The 23931-nt window shown below is 33.8% G+C and overlaps 1 protein-coding gene across 4 annotated transcripts in view; it reads left to right on the top strand.

Annotated features, from left to right (window-relative positions):
- The window catches only part of ADAMTS20 (ADAM metallopeptidase with thrombospondin type 1 motif 20), a 162947-nt gene extending 139503 nt beyond the window's left edge, over positions 1–23444 (top strand). For all 4 annotated transcript variants that reach the window (XM_038577378.1, XM_038577379.1, XM_038577380.1 and 1 more), the window contains 4 exons: positions 2774–2865; positions 18976–19080; positions 21997–22077; positions 22217–23444. In XM_038577378.1, the coding sequence (XP_038433306.1) occupies positions 2774–2865; positions 18976–19080; positions 21997–22077; positions 22217–22288 (350 nt within the window). In that variant the 3' untranslated portion in view covers positions 22289–23444. The remainder of the gene's footprint in view (positions 1–2773; positions 2866–18975; positions 19081–21996; positions 22078–22216) is intronic.
- The last annotated feature ends 487 nt before the right edge of the window (positions 23445–23931 follow it).

The raw sequence follows: 23931 nt of genomic DNA, 5'->3' as shown, positions 1-23931 counted from the left end.
TCTCTCCATTTTTTAAACGAATTTGTTGTATTTTTTTCTATAGCAGTTATCACCCCTAGTATAATGTAACGTTTACTTTATTACCTGTCTCTCTCTGGTAGGACTCAGGTTCCATCAGCCTCGGTTTCCTCCACTGATGTGTTCTTAGAGTACTTAATAATATCCAATACATAATAGATTCTAAATAAGTATTTGTTGAATAAAAAGTCTTTAACTTTCCCCAACAAGCCATCTTGAGGAAATCTTGAAGACAAATTTGAATTAACTGAAGTGGAGAAAAGGAGTTTCAGGAGAAGGGAACAGCATAAACAGAAGCCAGGAAAGATGAATCAATTGTTTCCATTAAAGAATAAAAAAGTTCATTTTTCTCTAAGAATGAATTAAGTGGAAGTTGGGGGATGGCAGCTGGTTAGAGAAGTTCCCAGAGAGCAGATCATAAAGAACAATGTATACTAACTACAAATTTGAATCTTAAAAGTTATGAGAAACCACTGGGGGACGGTTTCAGCAAAAGAGGGACAAAACTTGGAGAACAAATTGTATCCATGAAAATAGGTAAGAAGCTAATCTAATAATCCAGATAGAAAATGATGCAGGCTTGGGATGCCTAGGTGGCTCAGTGGTTGAGTGTCTGCCTTTGGCTTAGGGCATGATCCCGGAGTCCTGGGATCGAGTCCTACATTGGGCTCCCAGCAGGAAGCCTGCTTCTCTCTCTCTGCCTATGTCTCTACCCTTCTCTCTGTATCTCTCATAAATAAATAAAAAATCTTAAAAAAAAAAAAAAAGAAAGTGATGCAGGCTTAAAATAAGACATGGTTCAGAATAGGGGGCCTTGGGCAGCCCGGGTGGCTCAGCAGTTTAGCGCCGCCTTCAGTCCAGGGCGTGATCCTGGAGACCTGGGATCGAGTCCCACATCAAGCTCCCTGCATGGAGCCTGCTTCTCCCTCTCCCTGTGTCTCTGCCTCTCTCTCTCTCTCTCTCTCTCTCTCTCCTCTCTCTGTGTTTCTCATGAATAAATAAATAAAATCTTAAAAAAAAAAGAATAGGGAGCCTTTGTGAAGTATTAAAGAGGTACACTCTGTAGGACTTTCAGACAGAAGGAATATGAGGATTTGCAACATAGAATATTTAAAAAGATTTCCAAAATACCACTGATATAGTTCAGTGATATGAGAAATATAGCAGAAGAAATAAGTTTGGAGAAAAAGATAATTAATGCATTTAGTTTGGGCACGCTGAGTTAGAGCTATCTATGGGTATCTATGGGTTGTCCAGGCAATGATGAGGGAGATAGTATCAAAGGATGCTTGATTTGAAAGTTGTGTCTGCCTGCCTCAGCCTAACCCATAAGTGCCAGGATAAGCAGTGGTGTGTGGATAAATGTTTAACAACCAGCATTTAACAACCAGGAAAAAAATGGTTCATAGCATTTGCCAATGTTCATGGTTAAATATATCCCCACCATGCTAACTTTGAACTACCAACCTGAGCTCATTGTACATGATGTTGGGAAGAGACACACTAACAATGTTAGCAAAAGTCAGATTCAAAAGAAAATAATAATGTAATGCAGTATATTAGAAATCAAAAAAGCAAATGTTTTAGCTGGATGTTTTTGTATTTCAGTTGCCTAAGTGAATTGATATACATCATATATATTGTCTATAAGCATCATATATATTGTCATATATATTGTCATGATGTATTAACCTTTAATGTTTTTTCTTCTATAATTTGCTCTTGCATTTTATTTTAGATATTCACTATAAAGTAAAATATAAGGCATTTAGTTTTATTTATTTATTTTAAAATTTTTTTATTGGAGTTCAATTTGCCAACATTTAGCATAACACCCAGTGCTCATCCCGACAAGTGCCCCCTTCAGTGCCCATCACCCAGTCACCCCAACCCCCCGCCCACCTCCCTTTCACTACCATGTCTATGTCTTCCTCTGTGGGATTTCTGTTCATGTCTTTTGCCCATTTCATGATTGGATTGTTTGCTTCTTTGTTGTTGAGTTTAATAAGTTCTTTCTAGATCTTGGATACTAGCCCTTTATCTGATAAGTCATTTGCAAATATCTTCTCCCATTCTGTAGGTTGTCTTTTAGTTTTGTTGACTGTTTCTTTTGCTGTGCAGAAGCTTTTTTTTTAAAAAATATTTATTTATTTATTCATTCAGAGAGAGCGAGAGAGAGGCAGAGACACAGGCAGAGGGAGAAGCAGGCTCCATGCAGGAAGCCTGACGTGGGACTCGATCCTGGGTCTCCAGGATCACACCCCGGGCTGCAGGCGGCACTAAACCACTGCGCCACCAGGGCTACCCTGTGCAGAAGCTTTTTATCTTGGTTAAGTCCCAATAGTTCATTTTTGCTTTTCTTTTACCTTGCTTCATAGATATATCTTGCAAGAAGTTGCTGTGGCCAAGTTCAAAGGGTGTTGCCTGTGTTTTCCTCTAGGATTTTGATGGAATCTTGTTGCACATTTAGATCTTTCATCCATTTTGAGTTTAAAAAAAAAAACAAAACTTCTGGATTAATTACACAAGTATCTGCCATTTTTAGGGCAATTTTTGAGATGAACATTTTTGTATTAAAAATTTTTATTGAAAATATGACGTGTTATATACTATAATTGCATAGCACATTTGCTTAAAATTTTGAACTAATTATATAAATATATTTAAGAATATAATATGAAGACTGTATGTTTTGCAGTGAAGTTTGAAAAATATACAATGCCTCAATGCTGAAAAGCTTCATTTATTTTTTTAGCCACAGATCTTCTTTTTGCCCAGACAATATTTGGAAAAGCAGTGCCATTTGCCACAGCTGGAGATTGCTATAGTGCTGCCAGATGCCCACAGGTATTTCATATTTGTTTATTTTTCCCTCACTATGAAAAAATAAATGGATACTGTTTCTCTTAGTTTTCTTGACCAGAATATTGCAAGAAACATAAGTAAATAGAGAAACGTGAATTTCCTGTATGAATTTTATTTCAAAGGTTAGAGATAAAATTTGGAGGATAACCATTGTTGCCAATTTTAGGTTTGTTTGAAAGGTGTATAATAAATAACAAGGATTTCAAATTGTTAAGAACCTATTTCTCCTTTCATCATACATTTCATTTTTAACCTTTCCAACCAATGGAAATGAATGGATATACCTAAAGTGAAGGAATGGATCACAAGCATGTGACCTTCCTATACTGCTGCTAACATTGGTTATATTAGCTGTCTGGGTCTGTACCAATCCCAGAGTAATTTTCTTTTATTTGTGAAATGGTAAATTTCCATGACTTTATTCTTGTTTTATTTTTTATTTTCAGAGTTCTTTTCATACACCCTTTATGCCACCTCTGTGATTTCCAGTATAGAGTATGCTTTCTAGAAGAAATTTATCATCTCATTTTTAACAAGAGATTTTGTAGTCTATGTGAAAAACAGTGTTATAATCAAATGGAGAAACGTAAGCCAGAGTAATATGGCATTGTTAGGTAGGTTTGGAACTAACTGAAAAAATCATGTACAAAAAGTAATAATTATAATACTGATATTTTAAAGAGGAATAGCTACTGATTTGCCAGAGCATTCTCTTCTTGGAATGTCCGAGTCACTGTTTTCATCATATGACGGAGAAGGTATGCTTATATTGAAAAGAGAGGGCATTTCTATACTATAGAAGGACACGTAAAGGAGAGCGAACACATTAGAAGTATGGGCTCAAATTAATAAGAAAAACTTAACTGGAATAAATTTATAAATTTTAGGTCCAGAAATGCAAATAAAATCCAGTGACGTCATATGAAAAAGACCTAGGTATTTTATCCAACCACCATGAATTCAGTATGACTCATGTAGATTATGGAGTAATTTCTAAACCATTCCATGTAATCATGAAATACCCAAACACAATATTGACATCTAAAGATTTTAAATTTCTGAAAAAGGTAAATTATTAATATATCTAGAGATAGGAGGCAAAACCCAGGGAAAAAAAGGAGGGTTTAAATCATGTCACATAAGGAAAATGAAAGTAGCTAGGGACAGAATGGGAAGGTATGGTAACTATCTTTAAATATTTAAAGAGCTCCATGAAAGAGGAATGAGATCAGTGTGTTATCCCAAGAGGCATAAATAGAGGAGAGGATTCCAGCTCAAGATAAAGAAGGCTTCTGACAAGAGAGACTTGTCTACTAAAAAGAGCCCCCATATCTGGGGCCCAAATAAATCACTATTTTTTACCTATGGTTTTTATAAATTGGTCTTTTATCCTGCAACCCTGCTGAACCCATTTCTTAGTTATAATAGTTTTTTATTGAATTCTTTGGGATTTTCTATATACACAGTGATGTCATCTACAAATAAACATAGTTTTACTTCTTCCTTGGCAATATGGATACTATTTATTTTTTATCTTGCCTCCTTACCCTGTCTAAAACTTCCATAGCAGTGTTAAGTAAAAGTGATGAGAGTAGACATACTTGTCTTATTCCTGATTTTATGAGAAAAGCATTCAGTCCATCGTTAAGTGTGTTAGCTGTGAATGTGTTGTAGATACCTTCAGTCAAGTTGAGAAAGTGCTCTTCTATTCCTAATTTAAATGGGTTTATCATGAAACAGTTTTTGAAATGCTTCTTCTCCACGTACTGAGGTGATCCTATGGTTGTTGTCCATTCTTGCAGTGTTGTGGTGTATCTCACTGGTTGACTATCGTTATGTTGAAACAACCTTACATTCCTGGGAGAAATCCCATTTGGCCATGGAGTGTAATTCTTTTCATATGTTGCTAGATTTGATTTGATTTGTTGAGAATCTCTCATCTATTTTCATAATAGATACTGGCCTAATAATTTTCTTTTGAGGTCCTTATCTGGTTTTGATATTAGGGAAATGCTAGCCTTGTAAAGTGAATTAGGAAGTATTCCCTCCTCTTCTACTTTTTTGGAACAATTTGTGAATAATTAATTCTTTTTTTTCTTTTTATCAAATTTTAATTCCAGTATAATTGATATACAGTGTTAAACTGCAGCTGTATAAATACAGTGATCCAATGATTCTATACATTACTCAGTGCTCATCATGATAAATGCGTTTTTAATCCTACTCTCCTATTTCACCCATTTCACCCACCTCCCCTCTGGTAACCATCAGTTAGTTCTCTGTAGTTAAAAGCCTTTTTTTCTGTTTGTCTCTTTTTTCCTTTGTTTTGTTTCTTAAATTCCACATATGAGTGAAATTATATGCATGTGTCTTTATGACTTATTTCACTGAGCATTATACTCTCTGGATCTATCCATGTTGTTGCAAATGAGAAGATTTCATTCTTATTTGTGACTGGGTAATATTCATATATATATATTATTTTTTTTAATACACCACCTCCTCTTTATTCATCTGTTGATGAATGTTTGGGCTGCTTCCATAACTTGACTATTGTAAATAATGCTGCAACAAACATAAGGGTGCACATATCACTTTGAATTAGTGTTTTTGTATTTCAGAGGTAGTGCAATTACTGGATCATATGGTAGTTCTATTTTTAATTTTTTGAGGAAACTCCATACTGTTTTCCACAGTGGTTGTACCAGTTTGCTTTTTCAACAACAATGTATGAGGATTCCTTTTTCTCCACATCTTCACCAACACTTGTTTCTTGTGTGGATTTTAGTCATTCTGACAGGTATGAGGTGATATGTCATTGTGGTTTTGATTTGCATTTCCCTGGTGATGAATGATGATGAACATCTTTTCATGTGTCTGTTGGTCATCTGTATGTTTTCTTTGGAGAAACATCTGTTCATGTCTTCTGCCCATTCTGTTGTTGGATTATTTTAGGGTTTTTTTGGCGTTGAGTTATATAAGTTCTTTATATATTTTGGATACTAATCCTTTATTGGATATGTCATTTGCAAATACCTTCTCCCATTCAGTAGGTTTCCTTTTAGTTTTGTTGATTGTTTCCTTTGCTGTGCGGAAGCTTTTTATTTTGATGTAGTCCCAATAGTTTGTTAGCTTTTGTTTCTCTTGCCTCAGGAGACATATCTAGAAAAATGTTGCTATGGCCAGTGTCAGAGAAAATACTGCCTAGGCTCTCTTCCAGAATTTTTATGGTTTCAGGTCTCACATTTAGGTATTTAATCCATTTTGAGTTTATTTTTGTGTATGGTGCAAGAAAATGGCCCAGCTTCATTCTTTTGCATGTAGCTGTCCAGTTTCCCCAACACCAGTTGTTGAAAAGACTGTCTTTTTCCCATTACATAGTCATTCCTCCTCTGTCAAAAATTAATTGAATGTATAATCTTGGGTTTATTTCTGAGGTTTTCTATTCTATTCCATTGATCTATGCATCTATTTTTGTGTTAGTACCATACTATTTTGATCGCTACAGTTTATAATACAATGTGAAGTCGGAATTGTGATACCTCCAGTTTTGTTACTCTTTTTCAAGATCACTTGGTTGTTCAAAATCTTTTGTGATTCCATACAAATTTTAGGTTTGTTCTAGTTCTGTGAAAAATACTGTTGGTGTTTTGATAGCAATTGTTTTATTTTTTAAAAAGATTTTATTCACTCATTCATGAGAGACACAGAGAGGTTTCTCTCTGAGAGGCAGAGGGAGAAGCAGGCTCCATGCAGGGAGCCCGACGTGGGTCCCCAGGATCAGGCCCTGGGCCAAAGGCAGCACCAAACCACTGAGCCACCTGGGCTGCCCAATCTATGGATTGTTTCAGGTAGTATGACATTTATACAATATTTCTTCTCCCAGTCCTTGAGCATGGAATATCTGTCCATTTTTTGTATTGTCTTCAATTTCTTTCATCAATGTTTTATAGTTTTCAGAGTATACGTCTTTTACTTCTTTGGTTTAGTTCATTCCTAGATTTTTAAATTCTTTTTGGTATAATTATAATTGGGATTGTTTTCTTAATTTCACTTTTTGCTGCTTCATTATTAGTATGTGGGAATGTAACAAGTTTCTGTACGTTGAACCCATTTATCAGTTCTAGTAGTTTTTTGGTGGAGTATTTAGGGTTTCTATATTCAATCTCATATCATCTGTAAATAGTGAGAGCTTTACTTCTTCCTTATCAATTTGGATGCTTATTTCTTTTTGTTATCTGAGTGCTGTGGCTAGGACTTCCAGTGCTATATTGAATAAAAGTGGTGAGAGTGGACATCCTTGTCTTGTTCCTGGTTTTAGGGGGAAAGCTCTCAGTTTTTCACTGTTAAGTATAATATTGGCTATGAATTTTTAATGTAAGGTCTTTATTATATTCAAGAATGTTCCCACTATACTTGCTTTGCAGAGGGTTTTCTTTTTTAACATGAATGGATGTGGTACTTTGTCAAATGCTTTTATGCATCTATTGAAATAATCATATTGTTTTTATCCTTTCTCTTGTTGATGTGATGTATCATATTTGTTTTATGGATATTGAACCACCATTACATCCCAGGAATAAATCCCATTTGATCATCGTGAATGATTTTTTTAATGTATTGTTGAATTCAGTCTGCTAGTGTTTGGTTGAGGATTTTTGCATCTATGTTCATCAGAGATACTGGCCTATACTTCTTTTATTTGTGGTGTCTTTATCTGGTTTTTGTATCAGAATGATATCGCCATCATAGAATAAGCTTGGAAGCTTTCCTTTCTCTTGTATTTTTTTTAACAGTTTGAGGAGAATACTTTTTAACTCTTTAAATATTTGGTAGAATTTACCTGTGAAGCTATCTAATCCTGCACTTTTGTTTTTGGGGAGTTTTTTGATTATTAATTCCACTTTATTGCTGGTAATTGGTCTGTTTGAATATACTATTTCTTCCTGCTTTAGTTTTGATAGGTTTGTAGGTTTGATGTTTGTAGGAACAAAGAGAACAACACTTGATTTTATTGATTTTCTCTATTTTTTATTTATTTAATCAATTTTCAGACTATTTCTTTATTATTTCTATATTTCTGCTTGCTTTAATTTGCTCTTTTTCCAGTGTTTTAAGGTGGAAAATTAGGTTTTTGATATATCTTTTTTCTCTTTTAATGTAAGCATTTCCAGATTTAAATTTCCCTTTATGTGTTTATTTTGCTGCATTCTATGAGTTTTGGTATGTGGTGTGTTCATTTTCATCTTAAAGTATTTTCCATTATCATGTGTGAGGTCTTCAATGACTCATTGGTTCTTTAAGTGTGTAGTGTTTGACGCCCACATATTTGTGAATTTCCCAAATTTCCTTCTCTTATTGAGTTTTTTCCACTGTGATTGGAAAATACACTTTGTATATTCTTAATACCTCTTAAATGCATTGAGTCTTGTTTTATGACATAGCATATGGCTATTCTGGAAAATGTTCAATATGTGCTTGGAAAGAATGTGTATTCTGTTGTCAGTGAAATATTCTATAGATGTTTGTCAGGCCTAGTTGGTTTGAAGTATGGTTCAACTTTTCCATTACCTTGTGGACCTTCTGCCTAGCTGTTCTATTCACTAAAAGTTTGCAATTATTATTATTGAATTGTCTATTTCTTACTTTAATCTTATTGTTTCATTTACTTTGTATTTGGTTAGTTTACTTTGCCTTTTTGTATATGATTATGATTATAATTCGTCATAATTTCCTGATATATTGATACTCTTATCATTATAAAATATTCTTCTTTATCTGAAGTAGCATTTTTGTTTGTTTTAAAGGCCTAATTTATCTGGCATTAGAATGGCCCCTCAGTTCACAGATAGTGCATGATATATAATTTTATCCCATTTACTTTTAACCTATTTATATCTTTGGATCTTAAGAGTGTCTCCTATACAGAGCACTTTATTGAATCTGTGCCTTTGATTTGAATTGTTTAATGATATTGATATTTCTGGATTTATATTTGCCATTTTACTTATTGTTTTCTATATGTCTTATGTTGTTTTTTTCCTCCAGTCCTTCATTACTGCTTTCTTTTTTATCAATTGAATTTATTGAATGTAACATTTTCATTTCCGTAATAATTTTTTCACATTTTTAAAATTTCTTTCTTAGTTGCTATTTAAGAGTTTATGATACACATCAGTATCAACTTCAGATTTATACTACCTAATTTCAGTGAAATATAAAAACATTACTCCTTTATGTGCTCTTCCCTTTTGTGGTGTTATATTTGTTATACAATCTATGTGTGTAATAAACTGGCAATACCTTTTTATAATAACTTTATACAAATTTATGTTTTTCAGAGAATATGAGAGAAGTAATGATAGGAATTACATATTCACAGAGATTTTTACGTGAGCCTTTATATTTAGCATTTCTAGTTTTCTTCTTTTCTTCCTGTGGATTTGAGCTATAAGCTGGTGTCATTTCCTTATTCCCAAACAGCTTTGCTTCCACTTGCCTCATTTTTGTCATTGTTATCAAATATATTAAATTTCTGTACATTATAGGTCAATGATATGATCATATTATTAGTTTGTACAATTGTTTTAAAATAAGTAAGGGAAGAAAGGAAAAGAAATGTGCAATTACAGTGGCTTGCACAATTACCATTACTACACAATTACCATTACCAGGGTTCTTTGGTTGTTTTGCATTAATGTCTGGTATTCGTTTCAGCTTGAAGAACTTCCTTTAGCATGTCTCCTGAAACAGGTCTACTAGTGAAAAATCCTCTCTGTTTTGTTTATCTGGAAATGTCTTCATTCTTGAAAGATTGATTTGCTTGTTATAAAATTTTCAACTTACAGTTTTTATATTTCAGCACTTTAAATATGTCATCCCACTCTATTCTGGCTTCTAGATAAAAACATGGAAGTCAGCTATTTATCTTTTTGGGGTTCTTATGTATGAGGTAATTTATCTCCTGATGGTTTTCAGATTTTCTTTGTCTTTGACTTTCATCAACTTTCGTATCACATATTTAGATGTAGATCTCTATGTATCTACCAAACTTGGAATCTATTGAGCTTCTTGGATGTATAGGTTAATGCATTTTACCAAATTTGAAATTTTTTCAGACATTATTTATTCAAACATAATTTCTTCTCCTTTCTCCTTTCCTTCTGGTACTCCCATTATGCATATGTTGGTGCATTTAATGGTGTACCCTTGTATCTCTGAGGCTCTCTTTATTTTTTTTAATTCTTTTTTCTTTCTTCAGATTCACTGTTGATATCTGTTCAATTCTTTCTTCTGCCTGCTTCAATCTACTGTTTGAGCCCATCTCGTGAAGCTTTTATCTTTGGTTTTTGTACATTTCAACTCCAGAATTGTCCTTTTGCTCTTTTTCTAAATGTAACTTCTGTCTTTGTATAGATATTCTCTGTTTGATGAGACATTATCATACCTTTCTTTAAAACGTGGTTTTCTTTAGCTCTTTGAACATATTTATAATAGCTGCTTTGAAGTCTTTATCTGCTCAGCCAGACATCTGAAACCTCTCAAAGGCAGTTTCTATTGCCCTTCTCTCCTGAATATGAGTCATCTTTTCCAATTTCTTCACAAAACTCAGTTTTTTGTTGAAAACTGGGCATTTTAGGTAATGTATTTAAGTAACTGTGGGCATTAATCTCTCCTCTATTTTAGGACATTGTTTGCTTCCTTACCTATTTCTCAGCTTTTTGGATGGACTATTTCAGTGACATCTCTTTTCCCTGTAGTGGATAGTCATAGATGTCATTCCTTGGAAGGCATAGCCTTGGACATGTATAGTTACTCTGATCCTCCTGGAATGATAGTATTTTTAGCTGGGATCTCTGTCTCTTTCTTGACTCCCATTAAGTTTTTAAACTGGTCTGATCTGCTGATACCATACTCAGCTCTTAGCCTCCACTAATTGCTAGATGATTGCTCTATTCTTTCAGTTACATCCTGGAGGAGTAAATTACTCCATGGTCTGATCCAACTAAACTTAAGCCCTTTGGCCAGGGTGGTATTATGGGTCAGGCTTTGAGATCAAGTTAGACCTCAAAAGGAGCATTCTTAGCTGCCTCTTTGCTTGGTTCTCTCTCTTAAACTCCAATTTGATCTACCATTTTGCTTGTTGCTCTCATTGAGCTATCACCATCCTCCTCTTAGATGAACACCATGAAAGTCTTGTTTTCAGTAGCATTTTTAGACTTGAAATTCTCCTGTGTTCTCTCTCAAGTAAGCTCATACTCCTTAAAAAATGCTATGGAACTTTTTGTCCTTATATCTTGACTCTCCTAAGGAGGAAACATTGTACCAATTCTGTGGATCTAGGGATAGGACAACTTCTCAGAGTAACAATCCCAGTTTTTTAAGCAGGATGCTGAGCAATAGCTGTAGCTGCTGGTCTTTTTGGCTTGCCCATCTCAGCATAGAACCTCTGCCCTACTATTAATTTTGAATGAGGGTGATTTGAGCCTTGTGTTCTTAGCCTAGGGTGCCTGGAGTAGATCTTCTGTTCTATGAGTAGGAACTGAGTGATAGACAGGAGCTTCAGACCTTCGGCCACCCTTGCCTATAATGGAGCTTCTGTGGTGCAGAGATGGGTCAGATGAGAATTGCTGGTGGTTTGCCCCTCCTAGGGAGAAAACTTAATCCTAACAAGGAGCTGAAGACATATAGTCTTAATGTTCCCATCAAGAGTAAAACTGTCATTTTGCTGAGGTAGGAGGAGGAAAGGGCAAGTCATGGTTCAAATGTCACAGATGTTTGTCCTTACCTAGATACAGATTTTTGTGAATTAATTTTTTCCACTTGTTGTTTAACCTTAGTATAATTTTCAGAGACCTTAAACAGATGTTATATTTCATAATTTTTATAAAATTAGTTATACAAAATTTATGATGGTTTTGCTGGAGAGTGAGGCCACAGGACTCCTCAAGTTGTCATGCTAGAAGTGTTTCCTCTCTTTGCTATATTTTTAAAGGTAGAAAGCTTGGCAGAGGAGGCTCATGCTCTCATTCATTTCTTTGAAGCTGGTTAGCTTTATCTGTGTTCATTCTTCTCCTTTCCTACTTCATTCATATTGACCTATCAGATGATTGATCTACTTCCCAGAATGTGACTCTCTGAGGTCTGGTCAATAAGACATCAACAAAATTCCTAAGAGGGCTGATATCAAGTAAATTGTATAACTGTCAAGTGGAATCAAAATTTTTATCTCATTTAACTTTCCTAATGGGAAATAACATTAAGCTAATTAGTATAAACAGAATATTTCTTGATGAGCATGGAACCTGAATAAGAGGTGTTAGCACAATCAGATTTTCAAATGGTAATATAGCTATTTCCATTAATTTCTAACTCCTTTTATTCAATTTCAACGTAGCCTCTTTTTGTCCCCTGTAGTATCTCAAGATTTTCTCTTTATAGTTGAGAGAACAAACTATATTAATAACCTGCCCAAGAACCTTGAGAAAATCAGAGGCAGAACCAGTACAGTAATAAAAATATTCCTCTCTGCTCATCAAGGTGAGATGACTCCCTCATGTAATTCTCCAGACATTTCTGGAATGCAAAGTTTTATTTCCAAAATTAGATGTTTTGGGGCATAGATTAGGTATGTGCTGTCGATAGAAACTTTGCCTATCTATATTCATTCTCTATTCAACTGACTGAGGTTTCTGTTACCAAAAATACAAAATGTCCTGTGTTCCTAGAGATATTCTGTCAAATATATAAACCAGATTCTGTGTTAAGTTATACAACATTTGCATGAATACTCTCCAGATGTTTGATGTCACAGAAAGAAGTTATTTTGTTTGGGATTCATCAAAACCACATCCTCTGTGTTTGCATATGACAGGGCACTCTGGGACATGAATGCTAAAAAGAGAATGGATACATATGGCACTCTTTAGGGAAAATAAACCTTGCCACATTGCAATATAAGATGAAATTAAGGAGTGTGATGACTTTAGAATACATATATCAAAAGTGAAGTAAAGTAAAATGTTTGGTACTTTTCAAAAAGCCACAAAAATTTGACAATAAAACCTAATGCGTATATCTTCAGCTCTTTTGTAATTAATACTGATCACATAAGAGCAAGAGAAATAACCACATTGAGCCAACGTCAATAGATCATGGCCAGCATCTATTTTGAATATTCGGGGCCAGTTAAATATTTTGAACATGTATTTTTTTTTTACTACAAGGACATAGACTTTGATATATATCCATAAGGTCAACCTTTTTGATTATATTGTTTAGATTATCTCTCTCTTTATTTTTGCCTCTTTGGTCTGCCTTGTTACTAAAAGTGGTATATTAAAATTTCCTATTGAGGGTCTCTACGTATCAATGTCTACTTGCATCTCCTGTCATTTTGCTTCATAAAAGTTGCTGTGTTATTCAATTCATGATATTTATATGTTATTTCTTCATTGTAGATCATGGTTTCTATTACTTATTGGTCATGTTTTCCTCATTTGAGACATGAATTCTACTTTGTCCCTGAGGATTGCTGCCCTTCTTTTTTTATGATCATTTTCCTGGTATATTTTTTTGCTTACCTTTTTAATTTTAGCCTTTATGAATCATGTTATTTCATGGGCATATAACATGTTAAGTAGCTCTTGCATATAACATGTTGTTGGGTTTTGTTTGTAAGTGAATTGAAAATTTTATTCTTTAAATAAATGTTATACCCATTCACATTTAAAAAGTTTGTAACATACAGAAAATTACCTTTTTTAATATGCAGTTTTAACGTATGGACAGATTCATCTTACCACCATCATAATTAGTGTATAGGACAGTTCCATCACATTCCTTTCCTGAAGTCAATTTCTCCCTTGGACCTAACTCCTGGTAAACACTGATCTCTTTTCTGTTGCCATGGGTTTGCCTTTTCTGGAATGTCATACAAATGTTATATAAATGGAGTCATATAGTATATAACCTTTTAAGATTGACTTTCTTCACTCAGCATAATGCCTTTGAGATTCACCTGTGTTGTTGCATGTGTCAGTAATTTGTTCCTTTTTTATTGCTAAGAATATTATCCCATCATACCAATGCTATACAGTTGTCCTATTCATCCATTGGAAGAATATGGGTTGATTATAGTCTGGGAAGATTATGAATAGAGCTGATATGCACATTTGTGTACAGGTGTTTGTGTAAACATATATTTTCATTTTTCTGAGATAAATACCCTATGAATGGAATTATAGGGTCCTATAGTATGTGTATATTTAATTTATAAGAAATACCAAACTGATTTATAGAATAGCTATACTATTTTGTATTCCCACTAGTGAAAATTAAAGTTCTAGTTGCTTTGCTTCCCTATCAGCACTTAGTAATGTCAAGTTTTTTGCCCTCCCCCCGCCCCCCGCCATATCCTATGGAATTTCACTGTGGTTTTAATTTGCATTTTACTAATGGTTAAAGATGTTAAGTAACTTTCATCTGTTTATTGGTTATCTGCATATCCACTTTGGTGAAGTGTATGTTCGAGTCATTTGCCCATTTTAAAAACTGGATTGTTCATTTCCTACTGTTCAGTTTTAAGAGTCCTTTACATATCATAGATGCAAGTCCTTTGTTACATATGGCATTTGCAAATATTTTTCCTGGTCTGAACTCTATCTTTCTTTTAAGTGTCTTTCACACAGCAAAAATTTTAAATGTTAATGAAATCAAATTTTATTATTTTTTCCTATATGGGTTGTGTATTTAGTTTCATATTGAAGAAGTCTTTGACTAACTCTAAGTTACCAAGATTTTCTCATTTCCTTCAAAAATTTGTATAGTTTTATAGTTTTACACCTAGACGTATGATTGATTTTGAATTAATTTTGTGTGAAATCTGATGGTGTTTACATGTAGACATCCAGTTGTCCAAATACCATTTGTTGAAAAGACAGTATTTTCTCCATTTAATTACCTTTCCATCTTTGTCAGAAGCCAAGTGGACATATTTATGTGGGTGTATTTCTGGACTATTCTGTTCCATTGATCTACTTATCTTTTACAGTAGTGTCTTGGTAATGAAAGCTTTACAATGAGCATTAAAATAAGGTAGTGTGGGCTCCTCAAGGTTATTCTTTTTAAAAATGGTATTAACTATTTTGTCTTTTCATATAAATTTTAAAATCAGTTCTCTAGGGGTGCCTGGGTGGCTCAGTTGGCTCAGGTCATGATCCCCAGGGTCCTGGGATTAAGCCCCATATGTCGTATGTCATTGGGCTCTCTGCTTAGTGAGGAGTCTGCTTCTCGCTCTCCCTCTGCCTGTCACTCTCCCTGCTTATTCTCTTTCTCCCCTTCTCTCTCTCTAATAAATAAATATATAAATAAACAAAATAAAATAAAATCTTTTAAAAAATCACTTCTCTAGAGCTACAAAAACTCCAATGGAATTTTATTGGAATTGCATTAGATTATAGATCCCATTCATAATAAAATATGTACAACATGTTCTAAAATTATGAAAGTATGATGATGTAATGAGTACACATGAACCAGTCAAAAAGAGAAGTAGAACATTAGAACTTGTATTTAAAAGAAAAAAAGAACTTGTATCTATGTCTATGGTTCTTCTCATATCTTTTTTTTTTTTGATGCAGTAAATTACTCAAGGAGTAATTTGTTGAATTATTGGATCTTTGAATCACCTTCCACTTTTGATTTTGCTATTAGAATTTTACTTCTTATGTTTTTGCCTAGTCTTAAAAAATGTTGAGAGTAGAAGAGGTGGTAAACCTCATACTACTTTTAAAAAAATAAACTTTTATTAGCTACATTGAAGTAATTTTAAGTTAAAGATTAGGTTTTAAGGTGGTTTGCATTATAATCTTAAAGGATATATAGAACTGAAATAATGTATTCAATCATTTATTACTTCTGAAGTTTTATAGGTATGTACCAGTACCTTTTTATGTTATATGGACATAAAGTATGTCCATATAAATGAACATTTATATATATGTGTATGTGTGTATATATATATATATTTTTTTAATTTATTTTCCCCCAGTTTTAGTGAAATATAATTATCATTATAACATTGAGTTAGTGTAAGGTATGCAAGATAATCAGTAGTTTATGTATGTATTGCAAAATGATCACCACAGAAAGTGTAATTAACATCCATCAAAAAAAAAAAAACACATCCATAACCCCACATAATTACAAATTTTTTTTCTTGGGGTGAGAATTTTTAAGATCTATACTCTTAGCAACTTTCAAATACACAGAGCAGTATTTTAACTATAATCACCTGGCTGCACATTGCATTCCCAGAATTTATCTTATAACTGGAAGTTTAAATCTTTTGACCATGGGTGAGGACCTAATCCCCCTGAACCCCCCAACAACTACCAATCTGTTCTTCACTTAAAGTATTTAGAGTGAGATCTGTCTTTGTAGTGCCACAGTAGTTGACACCATGTCTGCCACTCAGTTAATTTTGAACGAGTAAGTGAAATGTATTTTTATGTCTATCAATACTACCTCAAATTTCAGATGAATCATTTTACCATTTCTTTGAGATTGTATTATGTTGCTTTTTAATGACGACTAAGGACATAAGCAAAGCTCATGGAAATTATTCTGGAGAAATGGAGCAACAGATAATTTTTAGTCCAACCAATTGTGTTAACGACCATCTAAGTCTCTCACTATTCAGATTTTTTTCCCTTTTACTTCCAGTGCATACACATTTGAATGCTTCCAAAGCAATCCTGAGGAGAGAGGCAAAGAATTATGAAAGTATAGAATTTAGGTCTGAAAACACTGTACGGCTCCATTTGGGTCCAACCAATTGTGTTAACGACCATCTAAGTCTCTCACTAGTCAGATTTTTTCCCCTTTCACTTCCAGTGCACACACATTTGAATGCTTCCAAAGCAATCCTGAGGAGAGAGGCAAAGAATTAATGAAAGTATAGAATTTAGATTATGAAAACACTGTATGGCTCCACTTGGGTGTTCAATAAGTGGCAGGTCAAGGAAATCTACATCACAGAATATATTTCTATTTTAAAGCGACTTCATTTGGTGAAAAACCTAGTATGAGTTAATAATGATGATATTCAATGCAAAACTTGTATCAGGTTGACTAAGTATCAAATATTAGAGAAGTAGTTAGAATTAGTTATTTTTCAAGTATTTACCAATATAAAATATCAATGTGTGTAGTGTTAATGTCACTCATTATCATGGCATGTGAAAGGTTTAGAGGTGTATTTGTCTACTTATGTGTATGTAATGCTAAAATTTAATATTTGTAATGCTGCACTTAATTCATTCAAAAAAAGTGAGTACCCAAACCCTATTCTGGGCTATGAGAATACAGCAATGAAACGTGTAGGTCATATTCTAAACTCATAACTAAATATGGTATAGAATAAGAAATTTTCTTTTGGTGTTTATCTAAACATTGTTTCTCTTAAAGAGAAATTTATTAAAATTGTATTATAAATATATTTGAATTTGCTTTTATTTTAATTAAGAAATAACAGACTTCTTAGCAATAAACTAAATTGATATATAATTACTTTAGCAATAGTAATAATTTACATTATAAATATATTTGAAATCTACTTCACTTTTGCTTTTATGATGAGATAACTTTTTCATTCACATAATGTAACCCCTAATATTTTATCATAGTCCTGCTCAAGATTCATGAGGGATATAGTGATGTGGGATATACTATGGATATGGGATATAGACTATGGGATATAGTGATGTGATCTAAGATTATCACTCTGAATCTATGTGTATTTGAACACTGACAATAGTCTTAATTAGGATTAATTAATTCTATTTTTCAATGTGTACTTTTGTACTGAAAAATCATGTAAATGTGCCAAAATTTTACCCATTTTAGTCACACATTTTTAAATTAACATATAGTTAAGGTTTAATTTTTTTAAAAGAGATAGTCTGAAATATTTTGACATGAAAATGATTCTCGTGTCTTGAAAAGAATTAGATCATAAAGCCACTAGGGGGCTCACACACCACGTGTGTAAATCATGTGGCATCACACATCCCACATACAATTCTGGGCACTTTTAAAAGGCTGTATACCTGAGGCAATAATATTACATTCCGTACTTTTGTGTGGGGGGTTAAGAAGTAATATTTTTATGGCAACAGAGAAGAGCACATTAAGGGGAGGTTCTAGAAAATATATTACATAAGTATAATTTATCAAGGAAGTTAGAAAGAAGAGGTAAAAAATAGAAATTGGAGAAATTTTAAAGTCTTGCTTAATCCCTAATGAACACACCTTCTGTGAGGACTGACTTTCCCATTGCTATGGGAGCATTAGCTCTAGTTGTCAAGTCTTAGAATCCTAGGGTTGGACAGAATTACTTTTGCACAAATAACATTAATGGTGTTGATTCACATGTCTTGTATTGAGAAGACTTATTTGCAATCAATTTTTAATTTTTTTTTATTTTTAAAAATATTTTATTTATTTATTCATGAGAGACACAGAGAGAGAGAGAGAGAGAGAGAGACAGAGGGAGAAGCAGGCTCCATGCTGGAAGCCTGATGTAGGACCTGACCCTGGGACTCCAGGATCACACCCTGGGCCAAAGGCAGGTGCTGAACCACTGAACCACCCAGGCGTCCCTTTTTTTTTTTTTTTTTTTCAATCAATTAAAAAAAAAAAACTTTAGCTGGTTCATTTCCCTTAAAGTTGTATCAATATTCTTTCATTTTGGAGCACCTGGGTGGCTCAATAGGCTAAGCATCAGACTCCTGTTTTCAGCTCAGGTCATAATCTCAGGGCCAGGAGATGGAGCCCCTCCTCGAGTTCAGTGCTGGGTATGGAGCCTGCTTAAGATCCTCCCTCTCCCTCTGCCCCTGTCTTGTGTGTGCATTGTTTCTGTCTCTCTCTTCCTCTCTCTCTCAAAAAAAAAATATCCTTTCATTTTTTAAAGGAAGACCCTTGAAAAGCAATTTGAGACCTTTCTTATATAAATGAAATTCAGGTGTTCTATTAAAGAGCATTCTTAAATATTTTATGAATTTCATCTATTTTGTTTTGTTTATGATCTAGGGGCAGTTCAGCATTAACTTGGCAGGAACGGGGATGAAGATATCCAGCACAGCAAAATGGCTTGCTCAGGGCAATTATGCCTCTGTCATCATACACAGATCACAAGTAAGTCCTGCTGGACCCAAATACTGGTTTGAAATACTTAAGTGCTGTGAACTAGAATTAAAGGTCCTTTACTTTCATTGTAGAGTCATAAAGTTAATGACTAATGAATTATCGCATAGATGAGGCATATTACATATAATGGGGCATAATATTAATGAAATAATGAAAGTGGGTTCATTTTTATTAAGGTACATATATGGTTTTATATGTATATAAATTCATGTATAGGCTACAGATATCTGAACCTGAAATATCAAATACCAAGGCTCAAATTTGGGCCTAATGAATTGAAATGTATGTACTTCAAAACGAAGTACTGCTGTTAGCTATATTTTAATTATTAAAGATTTGGTAGGTTTAATATTTCAAAGTTGAGGAGTAGGTTTTTGGTTTATTTGCCTCACAGCTTTGATTTAGTGATGGGGGTGGTGTTAGAGCCATTTTTCATCTAACACCTCTTTATAGTTACTATAAGAATTAGGACTATTTATGTGGTTGTATGAATATTTTCCTCCGCCTTTATCCAAATAACATCGTACTTAGCTTTTACCTATAGCATATGTATTACAGATAGAACACATTTAATTTTGCTGGTGTAGCGTACTGGCAAATATGCTTTATGAGATGGCTCCTGTTATGTACAGTTACCATGTCTCAGATAGCATGACTCTATCTATAGTAAATCAGGATCTATTTTATAAGTGTTCTCACCTCGGGACACCTGGCTCAGTGGTTGAGCGTCTGCCTTTGGTTCAGGAAGGGCATGATCCTGGAGTCCCAGGGTTCAAGTCCCACATCAGGCTCCCTGCATGGAGCCTGCTTCTCCCTCTGCCTGCGTCTCTGCCTCTCTCTCTGTGTCTCTCATGAATAAATAAAATAAATCTTAAAAAAATAAAAGTGTTCTCACCTCTGTTGCTCATCAGTCAGTACCATCAAAAGCCCTTGCTCATTCTGTTTTGTGTTTTTTCTTTCTTTTGATAAAAGTGACTATTTTTTACACTTGTATCAATATTATTTATAATGAAATTCAATTTTCCAATATTCATAGTCTCTAACATTCTATTTCTGAAGACTATGAAACTGAGTTTTAATTAACAAAGAATTTAATTTTTTTGAATTATTTCTGTCATTCGGGTAAGAAATTGGCTATTTTATTTTATTTTATTTTATTTTATTTTATTTTATTTTAAGATTTTATTTATTTATTCATGAGAGACACAGAGAGAGAGGCAGAGACACAGGCAAGGGGAGAAGCAGGCTTCATGCAGGGAGCCCAATGTGGGACTCGATCCCAGGACCCCAGGATCACAATCCAAGCCGAAGGCAGAAAACACCCAACCACTGAGCCACCCAGGCACCCCTAGAAATTGGCTTTTAAAACAAACAACTATAGGGACACCTGGGTGGCTCAGTGGTTAAGCATCTGCCTTTGGCTCAGGTCCTGATCCTGGAGTCCCACTGCCTGTGTCTCTGCCTCTCTGTCTCTCATGAACAAATAAATAAAACCTTTAAAAAAATAAAACAAACAACTATAAATTTTCATTTGACATATTTAGGTCTAATCCTAAATAATGGGAATAATGGGAATAAATTATTTAATTAAAGTATATTCTGAGCAGTGTAAAGAGCTCAATGAAATATTTTGACCTTATTTACCCAACTTTTAGATATCTTTTGGTTAATTGTAAAGAGGTCACCAGTAGATATGAATATTTAGTATGATCATTCCTGTGGTTCTATTTAAGTTCCATTCTAAAGATTAATTATTTAATCAATTGAGAATTTCTACCTCGATCAAAAATATTGCACATGAAAGTATTTCCGGAAACCTGTGACCTGGTGTAAAGCTGCAACAGGTAGAACCTGAGTTTACATGTGGAAATGCAAACGTCTTTTCATTTGCCAAGACATTTAATCAAGATTAGGTTTTTATGTAAATAATTTGGTAATAGGGATGTACATAAATGAGAATTTTTACTACCTTTCCCATCTTCTCTGTTTACTTAGATTCTTGAGAGCTAAAAAAATTTCTGAAAGAAAAGGCAACTTCAAAAGCCCCTGATCTCAAAACAGTCTTTATCCCAAAATGTTCTAGGAACTCGAAGTTTCCTTCTCTGCCCTCCCTGTTTTGATCATAAACAAAACAAACCTTCAAAAGAAACCCCACCCCCAAAAAATCACCCTTACTTTCTCCAGAAACTCATATAGGAGCTCAAACTGGTTTTGCCTCATCCTATCAAAATGCCTTCAGTCTTTTGACTTTTGGACAAAGGATGGAAAACTGTTTAGAGAGAACAACTGTCACACCCTTCTCAACAGCTTCTGTCAACCTAGTCCTCAGTGAAGGGCTCTGCTTTTCTTTAAAAAAAAAGAATTCCTTTCTTATTTCTTTTCTAATTATAATTACTGCTTCCATTCCAGTTTCCCCCCTATTTTATCACAAATTCTATACTTTTCTTCATGCTGTGTTTCTAAGGCTTCCCTGAGATTGAGGTTAATGAGAGAGAATATGCCTCATGTACAGTTCTGGTTTGCATATTCCTTATTTAGCCCATGAGAATCTTATATAAAATCATGTAAATATTGAACAGCAAATTGGGAGAGGTTTTAACAACTTCACTGAAGCAAATAGACGCTTCAATGAACAATATGTGGCTTGAGACGAATTGTCTAAATTATAATGTGGCTTATAACCATCAAGGAGCTAATATGAATTTCAGGTTATATGATTCCAATGACCACCAGTTTCAACTGATCCTGAAATGGTATGATCTTTGACCTCAGATGTAATTGTTATAGGAAACTTTGGCTAATGATTTCAGCCACATAATTCGAAGCATTTGCTTTTTCTGCATATGCACGAAGATACCAGTTTGTGTCCGATTCTCCCATATTTCTGCCTTTCCCTATTTTCAGGATGGAACCAAAGTCTACGGCAGATGTGGAGGGTTCTGTGGAAAGTGTGTTCCTCACATGACTACTGGTCTCCCAATTCAAGTAGGATGAACATTCAGAAGTGGGACGTATGAGGAGATATTCCCTGGAATATCTGCAAATAACCGGTGCTCATTTCTTTACTCTTCTCTTCCTGAGATTTCCATGTCCAAAATGTCTGTGCCTTTTTTTTTTCTTTCAGGGTGCTCATCAGGGAATCAAATCACTGCTTAATTTTTCCAAAGCCTTCAAAGTAAACTTAACAAATACATGACTCTAATTAGGAACTCTTTTAAAGGACATGATAATTTATGGTATGATATTCAGAGATATTTGCATGAATTCTACCAAGATAATGTTGCTGTTAACAAACATCTTGGACTGGATCGTGGTTATATTACGCCTATGAACGCACATATAAATCTCTACTCAGTATTGTACTGTACAATGAATGTTTATTCTACTTGTTAAAATGGAGCAAGTAAAAACTAGCAAAATGAATTTATTTAAAACTCCTATGAACATTACTGAATCTGTCAGGTAAACAGCAAATCCCCATAGTCATATCAAAAAAGTACATAGCCATTATACTTTCTACTGATACAGCTTAGATACCTTGATTTATATTTCCTTTAATTTTAAATTGTGGGTTATGGTGCTTCAAATAAAAAAAAAATCCTAAAAATGCAGTACACTTTTATATTAAAAATCTATGCTTGGGTTAAATAGTAAATATGAAAATTTGTGGATATAACAGAAGAAGATATGCTATAGTAGAATTTTACTTAAAACACCTACCTCTAATTTGATTGTACTTATAAGAGCAATACATTGTTTTTATAATGTTTATATTCTGTCTCTGTAACTCATATATGTATATATTTACTCTTAAAAATCTATTTTCTCAAAGTTATGTACTGTATTTTATTAATCAAGTAGAGAAGTGAGAATTATTGAAATTTTGAAAATCCTATTTTGGTAGACAAAATTATGTTTATATGTGCAAAATTTTTATTAGAGATGTCCAAATTATTCTACATCTGAGGTTTCTCAAAGCCAAAACATAAAAGATAGTATAAAAATTAACTATTCATGGGCAAATTCTCAGGTAGTACGAGATTTTTTCAGGTGAATAATTTGTGTATTATATAATAATATGATTTTAAAAGAATCATAGACAATATTTTTCTATGGCAACTTACTCTGTAAACCAAAAAATGAATCTACTAATAGATTTTTGCCAGTAAATAGTAGTGTACTAGTTTTACCCACGAAGTTTCCCCCCCCCAAACATTTATTATTATTTATTTTTTCTCCAAACATTTTTTCCCCCATATAAGGTACTAAAGCAATTTTGTGCCAATGTGGTTAGATAAACATTTAGGGATCTCTGTATCAGAAATAAAGTATTTTGCACTATGTGCCTTAAACCAGTTACAATCATTAGTACAAAATGTGTAACATTTTCTAGAAATGTTTTCATTCATAAAATCTTACAACTTATATACATGTGAATAATAAACCTATTTGTGTGATATGTTAGCATTTTGCTTTCATTTTTCTTACGTGTAAAAAAATATTTCTTTACCAACAAGGTTTATAACCCTATGACCACTCTAGAAATTCGGAGAACTTTTTATTCAGATTGTTGCAGTTGGAATGGAAATGGTTCATGTCTGCTATACACCCTTCTCATGGCAGAGGGAATATAGCAGGAGGCTGACAAAAACTTGAGGTGGTTTTACAGGCTTCTGTATATACAAGGGATACCCATGTCATTGAATATATACTCATATTCAATTAGCCAAATGAAACCACGTGACCAAATCATAGTCATTGGATCAGGGAAATATACTCTTTCTACAGAGGAGGATTGCCAGGCACAGGGAAATGGGTGAGGACTTCAAATTCTCTCCT

Source organism: Canis lupus, chromosome 27 (assembly GCF_011100685.1).
Source record: "Canis lupus familiaris isolate Mischka breed German Shepherd chromosome 27, alternate assembly UU_Cfam_GSD_1.0, whole genome shotgun sequence".
NCBI lineage: Eukaryota > Metazoa > Chordata > Mammalia > Carnivora > Canidae > Canis > Canis lupus.
This window is presented reverse-complemented; position numbering and strand designations above follow the sequence as displayed.